Genomic DNA, 18,197 nt, shown 5'->3' on the forward strand with positions numbered 1-18,197 from the left:
GCGTCCACAGCTAGCATTGGACATAGTTAGCGATGCATGTGATATCAGGCATGTTTGTTTGTTTGTTTGATTAATTAACGTCCTATTAACAGCTATGGTCATGTAAGGACGCCCCCGGTATACGTTGTGTTGCATGTATGTTGTTCGAAGTGCGTTTTTTTGGAGACTGCAATATATTCACGTTGTTTCTTCTTGTATAGTGGAACTGTTGCCCTTTTCATAGTGCTATATCACTGAAGCATGCCGCCGAAGACACCAAGCAACACACCCCACCCGGTCACATTATTCTGACAGCGGGCGAACTAGTCGTCCCACTCCCTGTATGCTGAGCGCTAAGCAGGATAAGAAACTACCATAGACTTTGGTGTGTGTCTCGGCCAGGGGACAGAATCCAGAGCCTTCCTCACAGGGGCGAATGGTCAACTCGAGGCCAAAAGTGAGGCGGTGCCAAGGGAGGCATTAGGAAAGATAAAGTCAGTTAGGAAGAAGAGAAAAGATAAGATAGCCTTTTAGGATCATGCAATTGGGGCAGCAGGTACAATTCTAACGCGCTACCTGCAGGGCTTTATCAGGCATGTAGCGTACATGTAGGTTGAAGTGTAATTTATTTTTTTGATTTGCCTTAACTCATCAAATACACTGGAATGAAGTAGAACGAGCAAGTTAATTTTTAATTGACCTTTGCCGAAATCAATTGGCGCAGAATATAAGGTGTAACAACTATTTTTTGGAAAATGTCACACAAAGAGCTGTCTGTTGAATTACATATCCTTCTTTCGAAATTGATGATAATCACTGTCAACATATGTAAAGGTAAATGTTTTATGCAATAAGTCAACTGTGTCGAGGAAACTGTATTGACATTTTATTAAGCATAAATAATTATATAAAAGATATATTTATGATAAGTTTTTAAACTAAAATAACTATTGTTACCATGGTTAGTAACTATCATGACCAGTACACTGGAAATGCCTTTGCTGGATACATTTATCCTTATTCTACATCATACATCATCAGGCAATATTATAGATGAAAACATTTAAGTTCGCTGAAACTTAATATAGGACCATACATGTATATGCGAACAATGTCGTTGATTACACATTGGATAGTTTCCTCATTCATAGTTTCACTTGTAACTTAACATATTGAATAGCATCTATGGCGATACAGAATTCAGCACATCATCCATTGATCTTCCTGTCACAATTCAAAGGATTTCACAAATCCCAAACGTATTTCTATTTGGAATAGAACCGCGCTAGAAATTGAATTCGTAACTTATAGCTCAGATAGCTTTCACATCTCGAATCATGAAACTGTCCAGCTATTTCAGACACGACTTATATTTTGATGCTAAGAGTCCATTACGAGACAGTACAGAAACATGCTATTATCATTGTGCTTCAAGTATATAAAATATGCAATGTTGAAAAGCGCCGTACCGAGTAAAAAGGTCGGAGAAAGAACTGTTTGGTTTGAAAGGTGATAAAATGTACTTAGATTGCTGAGTATGGCTTCAGAAAAAGAAAACGGATAATGACGCCAAGACAGCCAACGCCAGTAGAGTCAAGACATAAAATACCAATAGAATATTAGGCGTTGTTTGTGTTGTCTCGTTTATTTTGTTGTCCTCTCCTGCAAATAGAATAAATAATTTTTAATTGAAACCAAAAATGATAAGTATGCAAATAATAGCAAATGATAAAACACACATAAAACACAGATACAAAGAAACTCGTCGAGGCTTTATAATAAATGCTTTTCAAAAACTCTTCTATGTGTACATAGCTTTGTTACTGGAACATACGGTTCAATTAAAAAATAATGATAATGAATGGAAAGAGTGTTTATAATTCTAGTTCATACCAATACTTTAAAATGTCTATTTTAATAATATAATTACTTCAAATAAATAACGTAAGAACCAAAACATATTTACGTACCAAAACGTCTGCGTTTGAAAATTTCAAAAATGACTTCCCATATGACTTGAAGACCAATCCACAATGCTGTCATAATATTACCAAACTTCTCCTGAATCCGGGGTAAGAACCCGGTGTTAAAGAGGACAAAACATGAAACAACTGAAAATAAGAAGTGATTTAAAATGATATATCTGTTAGTAGCAGCGAATGCTCGAGCAAAAATACTATTGGTAAAATATGATTCCTTGAGGCTGTTTGCGACTATCACATATAAAATGCATTTTAATTCTAACGTCTCCTAATTCCCAGCTTACAGGTGTATTATATAAATACTACATGCATAAGAGGGTGACAGTGACACTAGGCACTGTCAACCTCTAATGCAGGTAGTATTTATTTTATTATACCAAAAGTCTAGAAACAAATCTAGTTTTGAAATATTTGGAATCTATTGAAACATTTTAACTGATTTTAGCAAAAGTGGAACAGTCACCGTCGGCAGTAGAATAACATATCAGCTTCTACTCAGTAACGCTTATTATCATTGCATCATAACAAAAAATACTCACAATAAGCATTTAGTGAAAAATTTTGTTGTCTCGTCTCCTGCATTTGTTAAAATCTGAACGTTTTTGTAAATTTCAATGAAATTTGGTTTCGACGTCACGAAGACGCTTGAAATCGCATATCTTCCGTTCACCTAATCACCGACGGGTTCATTAAAACCATCATATAGCGCTTTCGAAAAAAATGATAAACAGACTAATTTGGCAAAACTATTACTAAATAGCTCCAGATAAATTTTAAAGCGTCGCTTCAAAAACAACAAGAGGCCCAGAGGGCCTGTATCGCTCACCTGGTTTGTAATGCCAAGTAATGTTCTAAATACAGGTTCATTGTTTCTTTTCTGAAGGAATTCGAATATTTACCTCTAATTCACCTACTGGGCCCTACCCATCCTGCCCCCGGGGTGTCAGAGCCAACATTTATAGAAGTTCTGTTCCCCTTCCCCCATGGATGTTTGTGGCCAAATTTGGTCACAATCCATGCAGAACTCTAGGACAGGTAGCGATTTATAGGATTTACCTCTATTTCCCCTATTGGGCTCCACCCCTCCTGCCCCCGGGGGGTCAGAGCCAACATTTATAGAAGTTCTGTTCCCCTTCCCCCAAGGATGTTTGTGGCCAAATTTGGCCACAATCCATGCAGAACTCTAGGACAAGTAGCGATTTATAGGATTTACCTCTATTTCCCCTATTGGGCCCCGCCCCTCCTGCCCCCAGGGGGTCAGAGCCAAACTTTATACAAGTTCTGTTCCCCTTCCCCCAGGGATGTTTGTGGCCAAATTTGATTACAATCCATGCAGAACTCTAGGACAAGTAGCGATTTATAGGATTTACCTCTATTTCCCCTATTGGGCCCCGCCCCTCCTGCCCCCGGGGGGTCAGAGCCTAACTTTATACAAGTTCTGTTCCCCTTCCCCCAAGGAGGTTTGTGGCCAAATTTGGTTACAATCCATGCAGAACTCTAGGACAAGTAGCGATTTAAAGGATTTACCTCTATTTCCCCTATTGGGCCCCGCCCCTCATGCCCCCGGGGGTCAGAGCCTAACTTTATACAAGTTCTGTTCCCCTACCCCCAAGGATGTTTGTGGCCAAATTTGGTTACAATCCATGCAGAACTCTAGAACAAGTAGCGATTTATAGGATTTACCTCTATATACCCTATTGGGCCCCGCCCCGCCTGCCCTCGGGGGGTCAAAGCCAAACTTTATACAAGTTCTGTTCCCCTTCCCCCAAGGATGTTTGTGGCCAAATTTGGTTACAATCCATGCAGAACTCTATGACTAGTAGCGATTTAAAGGAAATGTTGACGGACGGACGACGGACGGACGACGGACGGACGACGGACGACGGACGACGGACGCCGCGCCATGACATAAGCTCACCGGCCGTGTGATAGTGTAAAATACCAAATATCTCTCGACCAATCAGGATGCAGGATTCTCACTTGAGGTATAATAAAATCAAATATTTACCTGCAACCAGAAATATTCCTTTCCCAAGGAACCAGTGGACCCAGTTGAAGATGTTCCTATACGGACTAGTCTGACCCGGCCGTACCAAACCACCAAACATTTGGAGAGATACGCCGGACATAACAGCTATACCAAGCCAGCCATGGAGTTCTGTATCCTAGGAAACGAAAGTAAATCACATGGTCATGTAGATGATACAGAAGGATTTCAACAGTAGGAAGGAAGATGTATGGGCTATCCCATCTACCGCTAATGCTTCATTTAGCAAAACTAGTTGATCTCCTCTTACAGCAATATCATAATAGAAATTCATATATTTTTGATTGGTTGTCTGTTTGTTTATATCAACGTCCTATTGACAGCAAGGGTCATTTAAGGACGGCCTCCCGCCCATGAATGCCATATGCTGCGTGTGTGCTTTTGGAAGGCGATGGTATGTTCGTGTTGTGTCCCTTTGCCATTGTGAAATCTTTCCGTTTTATGGTGTTATCTCACTTTGCCGCCAAAGACACCGAACAAGTACACCCCACAAAACTAATAATACTACTGTAGAAAAAACCAGGGAAAATACACATTCCTGTCGAGCGCTCCGGCCAGGAATCGAACCCGGGTCTCCGGTGTGAATAACTACGGCTCTACCGACATATCCAAAATAGCATGTTCCGTTAATGAACAGAGGCTGTAATTAGCACTTTGTACAAACCACACCGACCCGCTCCCTTTACACTAACAACAGACACAAACTTAATACAGTGGCTAAAACTTGTAAATATTCTTTAAAACACTCCATATATAAAGATATGTAATTCAATACACTGGTTAGAATATTTTTTATTGTGCTATTTTTTTCCAACTGTGCATCCTACATACGTTTGTTAGTCCATAAACTTTGACGAAGATAATGACGAATGATACTGCAGTAAATAGTCCTGTTGAAATGGCCGCTGCTCTGTGTAACTGTAATCAAATGTAGCGTTAATAGGGTTGTTATACTGTAAACCAACTTTCTTTCGCGTGCGATATACTTTCGCGATCAGTTAATTCGCGAAAGTTTATTTTATTAATATTTATATTATTAATATTATTAATAATTAATATTATACCGTATATGAAAGGAATCTCCATTCCATGAATGTTAACCTTCTCTACCTTGTTTTGAAATCATAGAAATCTCCAAATTGATTAGTCGTGAAAAAATTGAATTTCAGTTATATATTTATAGGGTATAAATTGAAATTGAATCAAAAGGAAGTATTTATTACAGTAGTACAATATAAAGCAGGCTTGTCAATTGAATTTACTATTTTTACACATACCAGCAACATAAAAACAAAATTCATATGTACATTTCTAAATAAGCTATTTTATAAAACCTTAAATTCAACCTCTGCTTCAGCGAGGTCAAGTTCGTGCAAAAGATACAATGAGACATAAGAGCCAGAAGTGGAAATCACGAGTTTTGATAATTAAAAATAAACAATTAGCTAATGTTAGAATGGTTTTCGATTCACTCTTCTAACTATTGGTTTAAATGTACGACGAATATAAATGCATTTTTATATTAAATATGCTATAGTTTTATGTCTCTACCTGAAACCAAACTGAAGTGCCGCAAACGTTCTTTCCTGGAAATATTGGTTTGTAATATCGTGCTATTACAGTTGTTAAACCACCAAACAGGATCCATCCTATCAACATCAGAATACCTGTAACAAGAAGTCATATATATATGCATATTACTACATTATAACTTTAAATAATTTATTAATAGTTTGAATGTCTGTATGTTTTGGGAGGCTGCTGAATATTCGTGTTGGGTGTGTTTGCAATGGTGAAAACTTTTGCCCTTTTTTATAATGGAATTTCCTCTGAAGCATGTAGCCAGACACCAACAACACACACCACCTTAGGCGATACCTAGATATCATTTATACTATTTTCGAAACAATATCTTCACAGTCGCCTATTTATTGTTTTTTGCAGTTCGTGGTCATTATGAATAAGAATCCACTTACCATATCTATTCACTCTATATTTACCATTGTTGTAAACTGAATGTATTGATATTACCACCAGGTATTGAATACTAACCGTGTATCTGAGTTAGCAGTGGTAATGCTTCCCCTCTATGAACGACATATTTGGTCAGAGTTATGGGGTCCAGTGACGTCACCGGCAGCTCGGTGTGTTTTCCCATAACATCAGTGCCTACAGTAGGTATTTACATTAATTCGATTACATGCCATTAAATATAGTAAGAACTCACTTTCAAAAACATATAAATTTGCAAATGTATATGAAATAAACATGAACTAGGTATTCATTTCTCTTGCGATGCTTTGTTAAGTAATATTTTGATGGCGATATCAGTCGTTCTGTTCATATGGTATACATTATAAGACAAGCTGGGGATTAAACGATGGTTAAGAAACAACCATTAAACATTTTCAAAAAAATCCTGTTATCTATTCGTACCTTCATATATATGACCCCAAGCGATCATAATGTAGTAGGGGTTATTAAGGTCATAGGTTGTGACCTTTGAACTATACTCGGTGACATTCATGACGTGTGGACGAGTAAAAGTACAAAATAATTTCCCGTCCTCGTAAGTGCTGGCCATATTACTGAGTTGGTCTCTCTAGAACGTAAAATAATATAAATCAATATTTACCAAGCGTCTATGCTAGTTGATAACGAGCATCGCTGGTGTTGGATAAAACAGTTATTAGTTTGACAATCTATGCATAGCATATGATTGCATTTTAATTTTCATGTCAGTTTCACTGGAAGTCGAAGCTTATGATGCTTATTTCATTGAAGGTTAACATCTAATAGAAATATCACATTAATTAGAGGAACCATCGCATAAAAAATATTACTGAGACTCATAACGCACGACAAACGAATCAGTGGTAAGAATCATAACATGTGGTTGAAACATATTTATTGCTAGTCAGTTTACCTTGTACTGGCGCTGATTGTGTAATTGAGGGTTGTTTCCATGTTGGAACGTCGCAATATTACCATCATATGTACATGATATGGTCTCATCCTTGCCCTGAAACATAAAACGATTCGAATTTGATATCCATATGTTTAGAGAAGGTCTACATACATATACTATATCGTAACCTAATATCTGAAATATTGATATTGAACAAACATTAATATTGATATTGAACAAACATTAATATTGATATTGAACAAACATTCTGTGAGCATAACGAGTAGTTTTTCAATGTTTTGCGTGTGGTGTATTTATCAAAATTTTATTTTTGTGTCCCATACACAGTAGAAGATTGTTTTACCCTGACAAACCATACTAGGCTACGGCCAGTATCTTAGCTTGGAAATAAACCCCGAACATCAGAAGGTGGAGTGGTGGTGGTACTAGGTCGTATACTACTTATAACAATACCTTAACCATTAATCGACCGCGAGACCCTGTATCATTATTTACAAATAACTGATGATAACTCACTTACCATAAGCCTGTCGTCCGAGAATCCAACAGCAGCGTAACTTTGGATTTTGGTCCGTGCCCAGAAGGTAAATGTAGCATGTGTGTCCGACATCGTGTATGTTAGTCCTACATCACAGTCCTCCCCACTACAGTATTTCGGATAGAGGAGGCACCCCATTGTCTTCCCACAGTCGTCATAGTTAACAGTCACTTTGTTAGACAACACCTGAAATAACAACGAGAATGGAATAATTATAATTTTTAGTAAAGCTGACTTAAAACGACTTTTAAGTAATAATAACGTATCATAAGGATCCAGTATACATTTAAAAAAATTAAAAGGTTGTACAAACTGATGTAATTACATACATTATACATCTTTTATAAAAAAAACTTAAACCGACAAGATTGAAAGAAGGACAATGGAAAAAATAATAATATAATGATAAACGTAAATATTTCATCTATTTTTTCTTTAGTATTTAGTATGTAATGCATAGTTTGGTTTTTGTCGAAAATTGTTAAATAGTCTAAAAACCATTAAAATATAAATATTTACCTTATTGATAACTGTCTGTGAGACATTGGTTTGTGAGCGTAGATCTACCGTTACATCCGCCCAAAATACCCGAAAGGATTTCACAAAGGTTGCCCTAAATTCAAAAAATGTTTTTATTACATAAGTTTATGGGACTGTGAATGTTTGAATAAACGGATTTATTTGATAATGAAATTAAACCAATGAAGAATAATGCCTATCATTAATATCAATTGTGACTTGTGACTCATAATTTTCTTTCTCAATTCTATCGCATTTGGTTTTGAAAAGACATTGCTTTTATATCATTATAATTGGAGCTACAATTTTAACAAGCATAAAACTAATATGAAATAAATACAAATATGATGAAGATTAATAATAATTTGTTAACCATCCTATGTGTCTTTTGACTACTAGAACAATGGTCTAATTAAAAATAGGAACATTTAAGATATTAAAGAAAAGAAGGCAATTAATATCAATCAATTACCTAAATGTGATATTTCCAACTTCATCTGCTGGGGCCTTCCACGTAACAGTTAACGCCTGATGATGTCTGTTATCTTTGTGGGTTATCATGTTCTGAAGTAAACACGACAGTTGAACATCGATTGTCACCGCTACAACTCTTAAACCAATTGCAAATGCTAGTTTTTCAATATCGTATCCTACTTTTGTTTGAATATAAGTGCGTGTCAGATTCAACGTTCAATCATAAAATGCATTCCTTTGAGAGGTCGTTATTCATTTGTGAAAATTGTCGGTTTGGTAAAGATATACTGTACACCAGAATATTCTAGGGCATCGTGCTAAAAAGATATAATATGAACTCGAAATGTAATAAACATTAACTAAGTACGTACCAGAAGCATAAAATGCTTTAAAGAGAGCAACCAACTAAATAATTTTACATAGACCACAGTGTTAAACTTTGTTAAAGTTTTGTACTGTATTATTAAAACAAAGAAATATTAGTTAGGTATTGTGTTCTATAATTAAAGTCTAGGTTCTCATATAACACTAGATAGAAAAAAAAGTTTGGGTCCTTCTACTCAAACTCCCACCAGGGTAGCTTTATTGAAATCAGGCGCATTTTGCACTAAAAAATCCTGAAATTCTTATGTTTTTACCTATTCATTATCAAAATTGATATTTTGAACCAAAATCTCAATATGAATTTCCAAATTGATATCATGGTTATCTAGGAATAATTACCTGTCAGAAAACATTTTTACTTTTGAAATTCATAATAAGCCTCAATCTTGTATACACAGGGGCCATTTCGAAGGTCTTTTTTTATTTAGTTGGTTGATCCCTATAATTCACGGAAAATTGACCGATGTCGCTCTTTTTTCAGTGAAATTCAATTTTAACATTACTCATTCTATGACTGACAAGGAAACAACATACAGGTGACTGATAGATATATAGATATATTTTATGTTTTATTTTTTCTTAGAAAAATTACCCTACAGTTCCGATGTTACCTTCGATACACGTTTCTTAAAAATGCAATGTCGCGATACATCCATCTTGTTTTCGATACGATACATTCAAATGACAGTACAATTTCAATAACAATTTTAATAAGAAATAATAAGAAATGATATATCAGTTTAAAAAACTTTTCATAGAAAGTATCTTGATTATAGTTTTATAATACATACATTTGTTAGTTTTAAAATTATATAAGTTTCATTTTTTACATTTGTGTTTGAATGAATATACAATGTTATATTTTGATTGAACATAGCAAACAGAAAGATTGTAGTTTATTTGTAGAGATAAGTATATCGTTTCGTAAAGTGTTGCATCGCGACCAAAAAACACGATACATATCGTATCGAGACATCAGTGTATAGTTACAGCTCTAATTTTTTGACATTGGAAGTCAAAAGGTTCACTTGTTTGATACATGTATTTATATTATCGCCGAATCTTTTTATTACAATCTAGACCAGGAAAACTTGCATTTCTATCACATTACTATAATGTAACTTTTAAAAATTATTGGTGCGTTTACAAATATGATCAGTGAAGATTTTTATAAATCAGCCTAGATTTTCGATGGAAAATTAGGGTGTCTAATCTTTCATTGCACCTCGTTTGATAAGCAATATACAGTATCGCGAATCCCGTGCGGCTTTCTGTCCTTGTTTTAAATATCATAAAGCATCGCAGTTTGCAGCTTATATTTTAAAATCTAAAAACAAGTACCTGCTTTCCTCCTAAACAAGGTAATGCCTTTGTACTTTCCACAGGGTAATGTGTAAAGCTGCCGAGTATCTCCTCAGTGTCGCCAGATTGTCGATGTACATTAAGCATATATCCGATAAAGGTTTGTCCCTTCGGCGCCGTGAGAGTTACTGTCAAGGTGGAATGAAAATATCACCATATATACAATGCATAACGCAATGTCAATATTATTATAATATTACCTCAATATTTATTTATTTACAATGACAAAGCTTAATAAAAACAATGCCATGTAAAGATTAATTGAATCCTTTGGGTGGGACAGAAGAATCTCAACCCGAGGGGTAAGATTTTTAAGCTGTCTTACACTCGGCTTCAACTCGAGGGGTAAGATTTTAAAGTAAGAATCTTATTTCAAGGGCTGAGATTTCATGTCTCACCCCAAAGAGGGTGAATAATTATTTGTCTCTTACCCTATGTGAACACGTGCAAAAATCTTATGTAGCTTGTCTTTACTCTAGGGTGAGATAGAAAATCTCGCACCGGCAAAATTGCGAGTATCCCTGTCCGGGGTAAGAGAAATCTGTATCCCTGTACGTGCTGTAAAAGGTTGCTGTCTATAGTGTTCAGGACACGGTTTTGGATCGATGTTTTGATTTACGAACAGCATAGTGTACCAGAAAACCCATCGTCATCATAAAGTAAAGAATATTCCCTATATTCAAAATTCACCCAGAAAACTTATCCGAGACCAGCATAGGAGCCAAAGATATCCAATGTTATAGATACCATAACATGTGTCCGTAAATATACTTTACCGTTTATTTCCTGTGAAGGTCTGAAAGATGGCACTGACAGCTCTATCCAATACGGTGAGGGACAGACCTGCTTATCGACATGGTCATGTTTTGGGAAGAAAGTGAGACAGGACCCCATCGGTGCGCCGCCACCGAACCCATCGACTGCAAAAATGATAATGAAATGGAATGTAGGAATTTATAGATATCGCTTATTAATAATGCAGTGTAACGTAACGTGCATGTAGAAATAAATCGTGATACTTGATTTGAGTATGTGAATTCGTTGTTTGTTACACCGTAGACTAAAATATTTAAATGTCGGGATAATGATCTTAAAGATTTCAGCCTTCATTGAAAAAACAAACAATCCTTAAAATCCTTATTTAATTTTAATTGTAATTATAACCTTAAAAGTTACATAAAGTAATATGATATAATAAGTGTACACGTAAATTAATGCATACAGTAATATAAGACTCTTTCATATGTGGATATGAAGGGTAGGGATAGTCTACCCGAAAGTCCCAAAATGTTGTAAATCCCTAAATATCACTATCCTTCACATCCACGTATGAAGGATTATTTTTATTGCAATTTTATTATTGTGATTTCCCGCCATTTTTAAATCAATTCGAAAGGAAACTGTTCTTCCTAACGTTTCCCTTGACACTTCCTCACATTTGTCCTTGTGTTGAACGCTCGCCCCTGTGAGGTAGTTTCTGGGTTCTCTCCCTTGGCCGAGACATACCAAAGTCTATAAAACGGGAAGTTTCTGCTCCTGCTTAGCGTTCAGCATACAGAGAGTAGGACGACTGGTTCACCCGTTGTCAGTATGTGACAGGGCAGGGTGTGTTGCTTGGGTTTTCGATGTCATACTTCATTGATATAGCACTATAAAAAGGACAAGAGTTCCACTATACACGAAAACACAACACGACCATACCGCAGTCTCCCAAAACACGCATCTCGCACTTCACACACGCTACAAACTGCATACATGAGAGGCCGTCCTTACATGAAACTGGCTGTAAATTTAATCACACAAAATCGAAAGAAAACGCGACTGCTAGCGCAATTCTTTATATATCAAAATTGAATATATTTTCACCTCAATTCCCGTTGTTTGCATCTTTCATAGTAAATCCAGAGCTTAGTTTCTAAAATTTTGTTAAAATTGTACCAAGAAATAGTAATTTTGTTAACGCTGTGACGTCAGGAGGCCTTATTGCACGGGTAACCATGTAGAACGAATAATCATACCCTGCCTCCACTCCGTTCCTGGCAGGGTATCGGGCACTTTGAGACTAATAAAATGTAGTTTTCGGGTAATATCCTTATGTAACTGTATTGTTTTGACAATTATGATTAATACTCAATTAGTGGTAAAATCCAAGGCAAACACAAGACACATATAATTCTGTTCAAATACGCCGCCATATTTGATGTACCGGAAACCGTGACGAAATGAAACATTCAACAGGTAAATATGTTTAAAAGTTTCAAAATGCCAACAAACTAAGAATAAACACGGTGAAACTGAACAAATGTAAATATCATTTAGAATTTAGCGAAAAAGAATATTTAAAATTCAAATTAAAAACTATGTGACATTTTATTTCTTTCGTTTTAGAAATTTGTAGGTCATTCCATTATGGTATTACATGCGAAGTTGCCATATTTGGAGCGCGAGACTTTCTAACGAAAAGCATCATGGCGGCCAAGTGAGCCGTGTCAGAGATGTGAGCCATTCAAAAGTGCTTAAAACATAATTAAGACATGGAGGTGGGTTATTATATAATCATTTGATGTTAAATGTGTTTGACATTCTTGAATTTAATTACAAAATTTAATGACATACATGAAATGTAACATTTTACCGCTGGATGTTTTGCAACACTACGGTTAATGGGACGGAATCGTAGCTCTGACGACGACCATCGGTCAGAAATCTTCCGTCCGTCGTCCAGTGCTACGTCATCGCAGCCAGTAACCATGCAATACAGACTCAGGCGACACGAGTGAATTACCCTATACCAGTCAGTATTACACGTGTAGGTACAGTGTATGAGAGAAAAACTGACCAAGTTAAGAGGAACCGATCTATATAGCAAATACACCCGTACTTAAACTAAGTAAAAATGGCTGTATACCTATCATTATTCATTTTTATATTACATATAAAACTGTAACGAGGATATAACTTTTGTAATATGGCGAATAAATGCATGTCCGTAGACGCGAGATTAAAATCTCATTGTAGTTGAGTTTCTGAACTTGATGGGTGCGCTTTCTGTTGACCATTTATGGCATTTTTGTCTTAATCTCATTTTCAATAATTTTCTTCATCAACCTTAATATGCGTAAACAGTCAGACACGACATCCTATCTTTCTAAATAAACACAGATTTAAGTATATTACCGTCATGTGGAATCAACAACGTAGCCAGAATATTGATTATCAATGTATGGTTATTCTCATACGTGAAATGCCTTCTTGAATCAGGACAACAACAAAGACTTACCGAAGCCTATCAGGGCCATTACGGTCCAAGCCACGCATGCTGGAGACATGTTCGTCAGGTGGAATTTAATATCAGGATTTATCTATAGATCTGTGAAATAGGATATAAATACAAAAGTTTAATACAACTTTAAGAAGTAGAAATATAAAGATTCAGAACAGAGATCTATAAAACATATATGAATATCACACCGATATCAATAGAAATGGAAATAGATAGCAATTGATGCATACATTGAACTCAAAATTTACTTTAGGGTTATTTAGAATATATTTCTAAATGTTTTTACATAATGTAGATATAACATAATTCTGAGTGATCTATGAATAACCGTAAATATATTAACGAGGTACACCCAGATCTTTGTGTTAATTTTTCAATCTAGTAGAGCCAAATGTCAAATTCATTGATGCACAGTTTTGTCTGGAATCATAAAGCCGTTGTTTCAGCCAATAGGAAACGACCTCTTGCCTTCTTGGGCTGATAAAATATTTTTAGGCTAATCGAAATGCAACACTTAATTATCTTTCAGAATACATATTTTCATATTTTTCAAAATGTGTTTTCTCTTCAGTCTATAGATGTCGGTAAATAATATGACTATGACGGTATGACCATAGGAAAGGGCTTATATAGGCCTAGCCTGGTGCCCAATCCTTTTGATTTATTCAATAAAATTGGTTGAAATTAAAATAGACATAAATTATTAAGTTCCTATTTAATAGCGAAGCTTAACATTAGAAATAATCATCTAATTATAGCATCATCGATAATATAACAAAATTATTCAAATCGAGAAGAAAAATCTGTCACATTCCAAAATAGAGCTATGTAAGACTTACATGCAGGTTAATTAGTTAAATAAAACAATGTTTGAAGATACACATAAGATGTCAATTGAATTGTGTTTCAATACCGACCATATCTACGAAATTCATATCACGTGTATAACAAAACTGGAATATATAAATCCTGTATCATAATGCCGTTTAAAGAAAAACCCTCCTAAAATCAACAGAAGACATTTTACCAGACAAGGATTATAATTATCACATATACAAATACACATCATGCATGGAAGACCGATGACCTATTGTTTGCTGGTCATGAAGTGCAAGTTAGCGGTATCATCAATCACATACAACAACGAGAAACGTGTGGCTAGAAACGTCTGTATATTTGTAAAGGACACGACGTATTCTTCACCTGTCATTGCTTTCAGCGTAACCAACGAGCGGTGAGATCGGTGAAAGAACAGGTAAAACTATGTCAATATCGTTTATATATACACCGCCATAGATCTTCATTTCAAATGTGTCGACAAATTATTGTCAAGACGAACGACAGATCATATAAAATGGAATTACTAATTATTTTTGGATTTCAATATAAAAACGGATATTCAAATTTAATTAATTCATTATTGCTTTTGGTGTTTATCTTTCTGCATCGTAACACCGACAGAGGAAAACACACGTGGGTCTCCGTATTGAATAATATATAAAACAAACATGCATTACGGTTCCTTCTCGAACCTTTAGTAATCTAATATTTCAGAAAACAAACCTTCTTATTTTAATTCAAGATAAAAATAATAAAAATAATCAATTGCATAATAAAATTCCATTGCTCTATACTTTGTATGGGATGCATTTTTGTGTTAGCTAGACACATTTAAACATGATTATACAACAGTTCTAATGATGGTTATCGTTTATATCGACGGTGGGACATCTAGATTAATATTGTTATATTATATACTGGGACCAAAACGTCTCTACTTGTCATATGTGTATTAATTATAAGCCATTAAGCAAGCGGGGCCTGCTGTACACTTACACTCTGGAACATATGTATGCGCTTTGTATTTAATAGTCCATCTCTGCGCATTTTCCCTCCTCATGATCACGTGATATTTACAATTTAACAAGCACAATCCAATTTCAATGGTTTACCGGAATGTATGAAGTCAGATTCCATTAATTTTATTGAGGTTTCAATTAATTAATACATGTACAATCTTACACTTTGACTGTATACACTAGTTCATTTCAGAAATCCTGCTGTAACACCCACATGGTTACGTTTACTGGTTTTATCATAGCAAACACATAACTCAACTTGTGTAATGTATGTGTTTACAAAAGTACAGTTAATATACTTGTAATTAGAAGATAAGTTAACATATAGATGTATGCTATTAGACATCATAATTAATTAAGATATATTACTTACCATGTTCACATCGGCTGTTGAAGATTAATGTTGTGATGATCTAGTTACGATGCGTAGTAGCCTCCAGCCGGTTTGTGGTACTTATGTAAACATGTAATTTTGGAATCTAAGCAGGGACTCTCAGTAGCCTGTTCTACCGTGAACCTTCTAACCTGTGCAGAGCTGGGCCTGATTTGTATGTACATCATATAGCAGCGGTAACCTATAAATAGCACTAAAACAAGGATGGCTAGTAAGATGGACAACAGACTGGACTATATAGCTAAAGATCTGAAAATTTTTATGTGGATTTTTCAGCTGACATAAATAGTTACCCCCCTTGTTTCAAACTATAACATCAACATTATATTCCGAATTCTGGGTCTAGTTTTGAACAATGGCAGATTTATTATGTGGATGTTATGTTTCTATCATCATACTTCTGTCAAATAACTCGGAATTTAAACGGTCGAAAGGGACGTGATAAATTCTTGTATCGGGCACTATGTACAGCTAATATCAATCTTATTATGTATTAGGTTCCTAGCCTGTGTACACTTTGACGGGTGACGTGATAACGATTGATTTTATTTCACATTCCATTAACATCATCGGTCGTTTAAATACGGCACTTTTGTGTGCATTGTGTATGAATGTTTGCAATTTTGGATTTTGTTTGTTTATTTGTTTATTTTAACGTCCTATTACAACAGTCAGGGTCATGTAAGGACGGTCTCCCATGTATGTAGTGTGTAGCGTGTGTAAAGTACGAGGTTCGTGTTTTAAGAGACTGCGATATGTTCGTGTTGTGTCTTCTTGTATAGTGGAACTGTTACCCTTTTTATAGTGCTATATCACCGAAGAATGCCGCCGAAGCCACCAAGCAACACACCCATCACGCCAGTTTTATGTCAATAAAAAATAGTCCCCCACAATATTTTGTTAAATGTACATTGTATAATGTTTTATGTGTTATTCCTTGATATAGAATCAACTAAGGTTTAATGTGATAAGTTAATCAAATCTTATTTTAACTATATTTCTCGTTATTGTCGTTTGCAAAAATCAGAAAAAGGTCGACCGGAACGCCAAAGCTTGAAAACGCGACGTCGTGGAACGACTTTGTCATCCAGCCGTTCCATTTATCTCGTTTCTCGTCGAATATGCGTTTCATAATTTTAAATATAATATAATAACCTTTCAAATTTTTTTTCATAAATTATTCTAATGTAATTATATGGATTGAATGTATTTTTTGTAATTTTCATAGCGCCTATGAATAGCAGAAGCTCTCTACATATATTCCGAGGAGCGCTAACGCGCTCCACAGGATATGTAGAAAGCTTCTGCTATTCATAGGCGCTATGAAAATTAGAAAAATACATTCAATCCAAATATAAACTGAAACTAATTCTCAGTTCCCTGTGGACAAAAAGTTTGTATTTTAAAGAATACCTTCACTTGTAATAGTGAATTATACTGCAAGACACATATACATCATTACTATAGCAACGGAGAATCGCAGAGAGGGCCCTACAATTAAGTGCTGGTAAATAATTCAAGTATGGAATTGGATTATTACCATAAAACGAGTTTATTTTCGTGTATTAAATTTAAATTGGTGAATATAAGTCGAGTACGAGTTGTTTCCCTTCGATCATATAAATGTACATACAGTCAGACAAATCAGACTTTCATAACTTCGCTGTTGTTACTGTACAATATAAAGCATGCGTGTTTGCTCAGGACCAATCAGATCACCGGTTATAGTGTTAACGGTATCTTACTCACCCTTGTTTTAAGTTATAATTATACTTCCGACAAAATTGCCAGTGTATTGCTTGGTGTCATAAGTAGATTGACCTCTTTTGCGAACAGAATAGATCAGTTGGCAGAGAGTATGGATGCAAAATACACACCAATCATCACAAGAGGACACGATATCGGAGATAGTTCTCTTGAGAAAATCAAGATAACTATTGCCAAGAATACCAAGATGACTTTTGTTTGTTTGTTTGTTTGATTAATTAACGTCCTATTAACAGCTATGGTCATGTTAGGACGGCCTCCCATGTATGCGGTGTGTTGCGTGTATGTTGTGCGAGGTGAGTGTACTGGGAGACTGCGGTATGTTCGTGTTGTGTCTTCTTGTATAGTGGAACTGTTGCCCTTTTTATAGTGCTATATCACTGAAGCATGCTGCCGAAGACACCAAGCAACACACCCCACCCGGTCACATTATACTGACAACGGGCGAACCAGTCGTCCCACTCCCTGTATGCTGAGCGCTAAGCAGGAGCAGAAACTATACCACTTTTATAGACTTTGGTGTGTCTCGGCCAGGGGACAGAACCCAGAGCCTTCCTCACAGGGGCGAACGCTCAACTCAAGGCCAAAAGTGAGGCGGTGCCAAGGGAGGCATTAGGAAAAATAAAGTCAGTTAGGAAGAAGAGAAAAGATAAGATCCTAAATTTAGTCGCCTTTTACGA

General features: G+C 35.7%; 1 protein-coding gene across 1 annotated transcript; it reads right to left on the bottom strand.

The window, feature by feature from the left end:
* Positions 1–850: 850 nt before the first annotated feature.
* On the bottom strand, positions 851–15,887 carry LOC138334909 (ferric-chelate reductase 1-like). Its single transcript, XM_069283746.1, has 15 exons — positions 15,730–15,887; positions 13,495–13,584; positions 10,991–11,134; positions 10,194–10,342; positions 8,467–8,558; positions 7,995–8,088; positions 7,458–7,661; positions 6,935–7,030; positions 6,445–6,610; positions 6,061–6,177; positions 5,560–5,675; positions 4,840–4,926; positions 3,970–4,126; positions 1,950–2,090; positions 851–1,641 (listed from the first exon to the last, which is right to left on the bottom strand). Exons 2-15 carry the CDS (start codon positions 13,541–13,543, stop codon positions 1,523–1,525), a joined length of 1,731 nt encoding a protein of 576 aa, XP_069139847.1. The 5' UTR covers positions 13,544–13,584; positions 15,730–15,887; the 3' UTR covers positions 851–1,522.
* Positions 15,888–18,197: the final 2,310 nt, after the last annotated feature.

Source organism: Argopecten irradians, chromosome 11, assembly GCF_041381155.1.
Source record: "Argopecten irradians isolate NY chromosome 11, Ai_NY, whole genome shotgun sequence".
Taxonomy (NCBI): Eukaryota; Metazoa; Mollusca; class Bivalvia; order Pectinida; family Pectinidae; genus Argopecten; species Argopecten irradians.